At 44.5% G+C, this 10,388-nt stretch overlaps 1 protein-coding gene across 1 annotated transcript in view; it reads left to right on the top strand.

Moving 5' to 3' along the window:
- The window catches only part of glra1 (glycine receptor, alpha 1), a 117,013-nt gene that overhangs the window by 46,412 nt on the left and 60,213 nt on the right, over positions 1-10,388 (top strand). The window contains exon 5 of the mRNA XM_042326078.1: positions 6,864-6,931. Within this exon, the coding sequence (XP_042182012.1) occupies positions 6,864-6,931 (68 nt within the window). The remainder of the gene's footprint in view (positions 1-6,863; positions 6,932-10,388) is intronic.

Here is a 10,388-nt window from a genome sequence, read left to right as displayed (position 1 = left end):
TTCCTCCTCCTCTTTCCTCCTCTTTTTCCTCCTCTTTCCTCTTTTCTCCTCCTCTTTCCTCCTCTTTCCTCCTCTTTTCTCCTCCTCTTTTCTCCTCCTTTTTTCTCTTCCTATTTTCACCTCTTCATTTCCATTCTTTCCAACTCTTTTCATCTCCTCTTCTCCCCTCTTTGCCTCCTCTTTCCTCCTCCTCTTTCCTCTTTTCTCCTCCTCTTTCCTCCTCTTTCCTTCTCTTTCCTCTCTTTTTCCTCCTCTTTCCTCTCTTTTCTCCTCCTCTTTCCTCTTTTCTCCTCTTCTTTCCTCCTCCTCTTTCCTCCTCTTTTCTCCTCCTCTTTCCTCTTTTCTCCTCCTCTTTTCTCCTCTTCCTCCTCTTTCCTCCTCCTCTTTCCTCCTCTTTTCTCCTCCTCTTTCCTCCTCTTTTTTCTCCTCCTCTTTTCTCCTCCTTTTTCTCTTCCTATTTTCACCTCTTCATTTCCATTCTTTCCAACTCTTTTCATCTCCTCTTCTCCCCTCTTTGCCTCCTCTTTTCTCCTCCTCTTTCCTCCTCTTTCCTCCTCTTTCCTCTTTTCTCCTCCTCCTTCCTCCTCTTTTCTCCTCCTCTTTCCTCCTCTTTTCTCCTCCTCTTTCCTATTTTCTCCTCCTCTTTCCTCTTTTCACCTCCTCTTTTCTCCTCTTTTCTCCTCCTCTTTTCTCCTCCTCTTTTCTTTTCTCCTCCTCTTTCCTCTTTTCTCCTCCTCTTTTCTCCTCTTTTTCCTCCTCTTTCCTCTTTTCTCCTCATCTTTCCTCCTCTTTTCCTCCTCTTTTTCTCCTCTTTTTCCTCTTTTCTTCTCTTTCCTCCTCTTTTCTCCTCCTCTTTCCTCTTTTCTCCTCTTTTCTCCTCCTCCTTCCTCCTCTTTCCTCCTCCTCTTTCCTCCTCTTTCCTCCTCCTCTTTCCTCCTCTTTTTCTCCTCCTCTTTTCTCCTCCTTTTTTCTTCCTATTTTCACCTCTTCATTTCCATTCTTTCCAACTCTTTTCATCTCCTCTTCTCCCCTCTTTGCCTCCTCTTTTCTCTCCTCTTTCCTCTCCTTTCTTCTCTTTCCTCTTTTCTCCTCCTCTTTCCTCCTCTTTTCTCCTCCTCTTTCCTCTTTTCTCCTCCTCTTCCTCCTCTTTCCTCCTCTCTTTCCTCCTCTTTTCTCCTCCTCTTTCCTCTTTTCTCCTCCTCTTTTTCCTCTTCCTCCTCTTTCCTCCTCCTCTTTCCTCCTCTTTTCTCCTCCTCTTTCCTCCTCTTTTCTCCTCCTCTTTCCTCTTTTCTCCTCTCTTTTCTCCTCCTCTCCTCCTCTTTCCTCCTCCTCTTTCCTCCTCTTTTCTCCTCCTCTTTCCTCCTCTTTTCCCCTCCTCTTTCCTCTTTTCTCCTCCTCTTTCCTCCTCTTCTTTCCTCCTCTTTTCTCCTCCTCTTTTCTCCTCCTTTTTTCTCTTCCTATTTTCACCTCTTCATTTCCATTCTTTCCAACTCTTTTCATCTCCTCTTCTCCCCTCTTTGCCTCCTCTTTTCTCCTCCTCTTTCCTCCTCTTTCCTTCTCTTTCCTATTTTCTCCTTCTCTTTCCTCTTTTCTCCTCCTCTTTCCTCCTCTTTTCTCCTCCTCTTTCCTCTTTTCTCCTCCTCTTTCCTCCTCTTTTCTCCTCCTCTTTCCTCTTTTCTCCTCCTCTTTCCTCCTCTTTCCTCCTCTTTCCTCCTCCTCTTTCCTCTTTTCTCCTCCTCTTTCCTCCTCTTTTTCTCCTCTTTCTTTCCTCTTTTCTCCTCTTTTCTCCTCCTCCTTCCTCCTCTTTCCTCCTCCTCTTTCCTCCTCTTTTCTCCTCCTCTTTCCTCTTTTCTCCTCCTCTTTCCTCCTCTTTCCTCCTCTCCTTTTCTCCTCCTCTTTTCTCCTCCTTTTTTCTCTTCCTATTTTCACCTCTTCATTTCCATTCTTTCCAACTCTTTTCATCTCCTCTTCTCCCCTCTTTGCCTCCTCTTTTCTCCTCCTCTTTCCTCCTTTTTCCTCCTCTTTCCTCCTCTTTTTCTCTTTCCTCTTTTCTCCTCCTCTTTCCTCTTTTTCTCCTCTTCTTTCCTCCTCCTCTTTCCTCCTCTTTTCTCCTCCTCTTTCCTCTTTTCTCCTCCTCTTTTCTCCTCTTCCTCCTCTTTCCTCCTCCTCTTTCCTCCTCTTTTCTCCTCCTCTTTCCTCCTCTTTTCTCCTCCTCTTTTCTCCTCCTTTTTTCTCTTCCTATTTTCACCTCTTCATTTCCATTCTTTCCAACTCTTTTCATCTCCTCTTCTCCCTCTTTGCCTCCTCTTTTCTCCTCCTCTTTCCTCCTCTTTCCTCTCTTTCCTCTTTTCTCCTCCTCCTTCCTCCTCTTTTCTCCTCCTCTTTCCTATTTTCTCCTCCTCTTTCCTCCTCTTTTCTCCTCCTCTTTCCTATTTTCTCCTCCTCTTTCCTCTTTTCTCCTCCTCTTTTCTCCTCTTTCCTCCTCTTTTCTCCTACTCTTTCCTATTTTCTCCTCCTCTTTCCTCTTTTCTCCTCCTCTTTCCTCCTCTTTTCTCCTCCTCTTTCCTCTTTTCTCCTCATCTTTCCTCCTCTTTCCTCCTCTTTCCTCTTTTCTCCTTCTCTTTCCTCCTCTTTTCTCCTCCTCTTTCCTCTTTTCTCCTCCTTTCTCCTCCTCCTTCCTCCTCTTTCCTCCTCCTCTTTCCTCCTCTTTCCTCCTCCTCTTCCTCCTCTTTTCTCCTCCTCTTTTCTCCTCTTTTTCTCTTCCTATTTTCACCTCTTCATTTCCATTCTTTCCAACTCTTTTCATCTCCTCTTCTCCCCTCTTTGCCTCCTCTTTTCTCCTCCTCTTTCCTCCTCTTTCCTTCTCTTTCCTCTTTTCTCCTCCTCTTTCCTCCTCTTTTCTCCTCCTCTTTCCTCTTTTCTCCTCCTCTTACCTCCTCTTTCCTCCTCCTCTTTCCTCCTCTTTTCTCCTCCTCTTTCCTCTTTTCTCCTCCTCTTTTCTCCTCTTCCTCCTCTTTCCTCCTCCTCTTTCCTCCCTCTTTTCTCCTCGTCTTTCCTCCTCTTTCTCCCCTCCTCTTTCCTCTTTTCTCCTCCTCTTTTTCTCCTCTTCCTCCTCTTTCCTCCTCCTCTTTCCTCCTCTTTTTCCTTCTTTCCTCCTCTTTTCTTTTCCCCTCCTCTTTCCTCCTCTTTTCTCCTCCTCTTTCCTCCTCCTCTTTCCTCCTCTTTTCTCCTCCTCTTTCCTCCTCCTCTTTCCTCCTCTTTTCTCCTCCTCTTTTCTCCTCCTTTTTCTCTTCCTATTTTCACCTCTTCATTTCCACTCTTTCCAAATCTTTTAATCTCCTCTTCTCCCCTCTTTGCCTCCTCTTTCCTCCTCCTCTTTCCTCCTCTTCTTCCTCTTTCCTCCTCTTTTCTCCTCCTCTTTCCTCCTCTTTTCTCCTCCTCTTTCCTCCTCCTCTTTCCTCCTCTTTTCCTCCTCCTCTTTCTTCTTTTCTCCTCCTCTTTTCTCCTCCTCTTTCCTCCTCTTTTCTCCTCCTCTTTTCTCCTCCTTTTTTCTCTTCCTATTTTCACCTCTTCATTTCCACTCTTTCCAACTCTTTTCATCTCCTCTTCTCCCCTCTTTGCCTCCTCTTTCCTCCTCTTCTTTCCTCCTCTTTTCTCCTCCTCTTTCCTCCTCTTTCCTCCTCTTTCCTCCTCCTCTTTCCTCCTCCTCTTTTCTCCTCCTCTTTCCTCCTCTTTTCTCCTCCTCTTTCCTCTTTCCTCCTCTTTCCTCCTCTTTTCTCCTCCTCTTTCCTCCTCTTTTCCCCTCTTTCCTCCTCTTTTCCCCTCTTTCCTCCTCTTTTCCCCTCTTTCCTCCTCATTCCGCCTCCTCTTTTCCCCTCTTTTCCCCTCTTTTCCCCTCTTTCCTCCTCTTTCCTCCTCCTCTTCCCTCCTCTTTCCTCCTCCTCTTTCCTCCTCTTTTCAGTGTGAAACGTTTTAAATCTTAGAACGTTTTAATGTGTGATCATTAATGCTGATTGTTGATTACAGGCTTATGTTTGTCACGAGCATTCATGCTATAAAACTAGACTTACTTATTGATTTACTTATTGATTTATTTTCTTTACTTATTTTGTCCTGTGATTACTTTATTGATAATAATTTAATTTGATGATGTACATAAAAAACAAGATATTTGCTCCAGGGTAAAAACCTGCTGATTTCCTCTGCATCTCCACCTCCTGAGGTTTGTGTGTGTGTGTGTGTGTGTGTGTGTGTGTGTGTGTGTGTGTGTGTGTGTGTGTGTGTGTGTGTGTGTGTGTGTGTGTGTGTGTGTGTGTGTGTGTGTGTGTGTCTGTGTGTGTGTGTGTGTGTGTGTGTGTGTGTGTGTGTGTGTGTGTGTGTGTGTGTGTGTGTGTGTGTGTGTGTGTGTGTGTGTGTCTCTGTGTCTGTGTGTGTGTGTGTGTGTGTGTGTGTGTGTGTGTGTGTGTGTCTGTGTGTGTGTGTGTGTGTGTGTGTGTGTGTGTGTGTGTGTGTGTGTGTGTGTGTGTGTGTGTGTGTGTGTGTGTGTCTGTGCCACCAGGCCTTCAGTTCACTGTAGCCACCAGGCATCTGTATTAGAGGAAGCTTGTCAACTTAAACTCGGAGTTTGTTTGTGCTAAAGTGTACAGGATGTGACCTTAAATGTTCAGGGAATGTAGTCCTGTTGTGACATGTGACTATGTCCAATTATACTGTATCATATATATATATATTGCCATACCTTTGTGACCCATGAATTTGATGTACTGTAAAATAAAGTAAAAGTGATGTACTCTTTTTTTGATGTAAACAATAAGTAGAATCCTTTAATTTACCAAAAAAGGGTTGTCTTTCCGGCTCTGTGTAGAAGGTACAGACGATGAGGAGGGGTTTGGTACCGCCTAAGGAGGGGTTTGGTACCACCTAAGGAGGGGTTTGGTACCGCCTAAGGAGGGGTTTGGTACCGCCTAAGGAGGGGTTTGGTACCGCCTAAGGAGGGGTTTGGTACCGTGATTTACCGCATAAAGCCAATATCTGTCATTTCCTGAGGGGGTGGATGGGGGCTAGACTTGTTCCCATTGCTGTTCTTTCTCCTTTGAGCCCATTGAAAGTGAACTTTTGTCATCGGGCACTGGGTAATCATATTTATGTTTGTAAAAGCAGGTAATACAGCCTTCAACGGACACGCTTCAGCCCTGTGTTGTTCGTTCTGAACTCGGCACTGTCTGGAAACAACCTAGGAGCGTCTCTGAGGATCGTTGCATTTTTGGGGGGTGTGGGGGGGGGTGGAGATACTCTCAGAATCTCTCAGTCAACATGGAGCGCTGTGTGTTTACAACGTGATATTACAGGCTTAGGGGGAATTCCGTTGTGGCCCTCTGAAGATTCCCAGGATCGCAACCGACAAAGACGAAATCGCTTTGGAAAAAAGCATCTGCTAAATGGCATATTTTATTATATTCTATTATATTATGTGTTCCACAATATACTACTTAACATGATTCATATTGAGGAAGGACTGTGTTTTCAGTATAATCAAGGTGGCAGGACTGTGTTTCCAGTATCATCAAGGTGGCAGGACTGTGTTTTCAGTATAATCAAGGTGGCAGGACTGTGTTTTCAGTATAATCAAGGTGGCAGGACTGTGTTTTCAGTATAATCAAGGTGGCAGGACTGTGTTTTCAGTATCATCAAGGTGGCAGGACTGTATCAGTATAATCAAGGTGGCAGGACTGTGTTTTCAGTATAATCAAGGTGGCAGGACTGTGTTTTCAGTATAATCAAGGTGGCAGGACTGTGTTTTCAGTATAATCAAGGTGGCAGGACTGTGTTTTCAGTATAATCAAGGTGGCAGGACTGTGTTTTCAGTATAATCAAGGTGGCAGGACTGTGTTTCCAGTATAATCAAGGTGGCAGGACTGTGTTTCCAGTATCATCAAGGTGGCAGGACTGTGTTTTCAGTATAATCAAGGTGGCAGGACTGTGTTTTCAGTATAATCAAGGTGGCAGGACTGTGTTTTCAGTATAATCAAGGTGGCAGGACTGTGTTTTCAGTATCATCAAGGTGGCAGGACTGTGTTTTCAGTATAATCAAGGTGGCAGGACTGTGTTTTCAGTATAATCAAGGTGGCAGGACTGTGTTTTCAGTATAATCAAGGTGGCAGGACTGTGTTTTCAGTATAATCAAGGTGGCAGGACTGTGTTTTCAGTATAATCAAGGTGGCAGGACTGTGTTTTCAGTATAATCAAGGTGGCAGGACTGTGTTTTCAGTATAATCAAGGTGGCAGGACTGTGTTTTCAGTATAATCAAGGTGGCAGGACTGTGTTTTCAGTATAATCAAGGTGGCAGGACTGTGTTTTCAGTATAATCAGGAGGTGGCAGGACTGTGTTTTCAGTATAATCAAGGTGGCAGGACTGTGTTTTCAGTATAATCAAGGTGGCAGGACTGTGTTTTCAGTATAATCAAGGTGGCAGGACTGTGTTTTCAGTATAATCAAGGTGGCAGGACTGTGTTTTCAGTATAATCAAGGTGGCAGGACTGTGTTTTCAGTATAATCAAGGTGGCAGGACTGTGTTTTCAGTATAATCAAGGTGGCAGGACTGTGTTTTCAGTATAATCAAGGTGGCAGGACTGTGTTTTCAGTATAATCAAGGTGGCAGGACTGTGTTTTCAGTATAATCAAGGTGGCAGGACTGTGTTTTCAGTATCATCAAGGTGGCAGGACTGTGTTTTCAGTATAATCAAGGTGGCAGGACTGTGTTTTCTGTACGTTTTCTGTACATTTTCTGTCTGCAAGGAGGGGTTTTTGTTTCACAGTTCTGTAAATAAGAAAATAATCATTTTTATTTTTCATTCTTTCACAGGTCCCCCTGTAAACGTAACGTGCAACATTTTTATTAACAGTTTTGGGTCCATCGCTGAAACAACAATGGTGAGTCCAAATGTGTTTACCTTTTCCATGTAAAAACCCTTCCACACAAAGTACATGTCTTTCTGTTGATATTGATGTTTTGAAGTTAACGTGAGGATACACTGAATCATTTTTATTTTCAACAGTATTTTGACTTGCATAACTATGCCTCCAAGATTGTGATTTAATTTAAATAACGATGGCCTTAATATGCAGTGTGTCCAACGGTTTCCTTCTGGAATTACAAGCAGTGCCTCCTCGACCTGAATATTTAGAATAATATTTATCTGCCTCATCGAACTTAATCTCTATTCAAAACTCAGTTCAGATGGGCTTCATATCTACTGTTCAGATGTTTTCGTGTCTTCAAGGGGTCATCATTCAAACTCATTATTGGAAAGAATACATATCTATTAGGTATTATAAAATAATCAGTTGTTTGTCGATTATTTATCAAGATAGTAGATCAAGAGGTCTAGGATATCTATAAAAAGACAATGAGGTGAAATATATGTTGTTTGAAGGACAGTATATCAACATGTAGATGGAATGACAGTAGACCAACATGGAGACAGAAGGACAGTAGACCAACATGGAGACAGAAGGACATGGAGACCAACATGGAGACAGAAGGACAGTAGACCAACATGGAGACAGAAGGACAGTAGACCAACATGGAGACAGAAGGACAGTAGACCAACATGGAGACAGAAGGACAGTAGACCAACATGGAGACAGAAGGACAGTAGACCAACATGGAGACAGAAGGACAGGACCAACATGGAGACAGAAGGACAGTAGACCAACACGGAGACAGAAGGACAGTAGACCAACATGGAGACAGAAGGACATGGAGACAGAAGGACAGTAGACCAACATGGAGACAGAAGGACATGGAGACAGAAGAACAGTAGACTAACATGGAGACAGAAGGACATGGAGACAGAAGGACAGTAGACCAACATGAAGACAGAAGGACAGTAGAAGAACATGGAGACAGAAGGACAGTAGACCAACATGGAGACAGAAGGACAGTAGACCAACATGGAGACAGAAGGACATGGAGACAGAAGGACAGTAGACCAACATGGAGACAGAAGGACATGGAGACAGAAGGACAGTAGACCAACATGGAGACAGAAGGACAGTAGACTAACATGGAGACAGAAGGACATGGAGACCAACATAGACCAACATGGAGACAGAAGGACAGTAGACCAACATGGAGACAGAAGGACAGTAGACCAACATGGAGACAGAAGGACAGTAGACCAACATGGAGACAGAAGAAGGACATGGAGACAGAAGGACAGTAGACCAGTAGACCAACATGGAGACAGTAGACCAACATGGAGACAGAAGGAGTAGACCAACATGGAGACCAACATGACAGAAGGACAGACCAACATGGAGGAAGGGCAGTAGACCAACATGGAAACAGAAGGACATGGAGATAGAAGGACAGTAAGACCAACATGGAGACAGAAGGACAGTAAGACCAACATGGAGACAGAAGGACAGTAAGACCAACATGGAGATAGAAGGACAGTAAGACCAACATGGAGACAGAAGGACAGTAGACCAACATGGAGACAGAAGGACATGGAGACAGAAGGACAGTAGATCAACATGGAGACAGATAGTAGAGTTGTGATATAGGGTGCTAGTTTTGTCCTATATTTCTATTGTATTTATTTTTAATCCCAATCCTCGTCCCTGCAGGAGGCCTTTTGCCTTTTGGTAGGCCATCATTGTAAATAAGAATTTGCTCTTAATTGACTTGCCTAGTTAGATAACTGTTAAATTATTGTTTTTATAAAAATAAGATCATAGAAACAGACCCAACCCACTGGGTACTGATGTCAATTCAACGTTGATTCAACCAGCCTGTACCCAGTAAATAACAGGTATCAGATCAATGTGTCCTCTGATGGAAATCCCTGTCTGTACAGTCAAATACAGTCAAGGACTGACTTGCAGTTATAGAAACAATAGGTTGACTCTCTATGTATCTGGAGGCACTCAGTTACATAGTATGGAATTCAAACAGGCCCTGATGACAGATCCTTCCTACCTCATTGTCATCATTTAATTTCTCCAACCATAATGTCAACATATATAAGGGTCTCAGAGAGCTCAGAGCAGGACAAATAAAGCATGGGATGGGTTTGGAGGGGCTGGGATGGGATGGGATGGGATTGGTTTGGAGGGGCTGGGATGGGATGGGATGGGATTGGTTTGGAGGGGCTGGGATTGGATGGGCTAGGATGGAATGGGTTGAGATGGGATGGGATGTGCGAGGATGGGATGGGTTGGGATGAACTGGGTTGAGTTGGGATGGGCTGGGATGGCCCAGGCCTTAGTGTCTAGTCTCCTTGGGGGAGACGTATCAGTAGAGTTAGTAGAGCAAGCAACTAAAACTGCTGCAGATTGCACAACCTCCTCACGCAGAACAAATGTTCCACTCTTTTTCTCCCTCTACGCTCAGTGGAATTGATCCGGATGCCTTTCCTCCAAGTCCTAGTGTCTCTCTCTCTCTCTCTCTCTCTCTCTCTCTCTCTCTCTCTCTCTCTCTCTCTCTCTCTCTCTCTCTCTCTCTTTCTGTCTGTCTCTTTCTTTCTCTCTATCTATCTCTCTTTCTCTCTCCCTCTCTCTTTCTCTCTCCCTCTCCTCTCTCTATCTCTCTATCTCTCTCTCACCTTGTCTCTCCCTCTCTCTCTCTCCCTCTCTCTCTCTCTCTCTCCCTCTCTCTCTCTCTCTCCCCCTGTCTCTCCCCTGTCTCTCCCCCTGTCTCTCCCCCTGTCTGTCTGTCTGTCTGTCTGTCTGTCTGTCTGTCTGTCTGTCTGTCTGTCTGTCTGTCTGTCTGTCTGTCTGTCTGTCTGTCTGTCTGTCTGTCTGTCTGTCTCTCCCCTGTCTGTCTGTCTCTCCCCCTGTCTGTCTCTCCCCTGTCTGTCTCTCCCCTGTCTGTCTCTCCCCTGTCTGTCTGTCTGTCTGTCTGTCTGTCTGTCTGTCTGTCTGTCTGTCTGTCTGTCTGTCTGTCTGTCTGTCTGTCTGTCTGTCTGTCTGTCTGTCTGTCTGTCTGTCTGTCTGTCTGTCTGTCTGTCTGTCTGTCTCTGTCTTTCTCTCTCTCTCTTTCTGTCTGTCTCTCTCTCTTTCTCTCTCTCTCTCTCTCTCTCTCTCTCTCTCTCTCTCTCTCTCTCGCTGTCTCTGTCTTTCTCTCTCTATGTCTGTCTCTCTCTTTTTGTCTCTCACTCTCTGAATGCTATTTGAGAAAGAAATGGAATAAGGGATGTGGGGAGGTGAAACTAAAGAGAATGCCTTCAATAAATCTTTAGTGTTCATAGGGCTGGTGAGAACAATGTTTCGTGTAATGATCCGACTGAGTCTGAGTCGCAGGTGGCACCATTTTCTCTGCATAGGGTGGACTCTGGTCAAAAGTAGTGTACTATGTAGGGTATAGGGTGGACTCTGGTCAAAA

Source organism: Oncorhynchus tshawytscha, linkage group LG08, assembly GCF_018296145.1.
Source record: "Oncorhynchus tshawytscha isolate Ot180627B linkage group LG08, Otsh_v2.0, whole genome shotgun sequence".
In the NCBI taxonomy this organism is placed as follows: Eukaryota; Metazoa; Chordata; class Actinopteri; order Salmoniformes; family Salmonidae; genus Oncorhynchus; species Oncorhynchus tshawytscha.
This window is presented reverse-complemented; position numbering and strand designations above follow the sequence as displayed.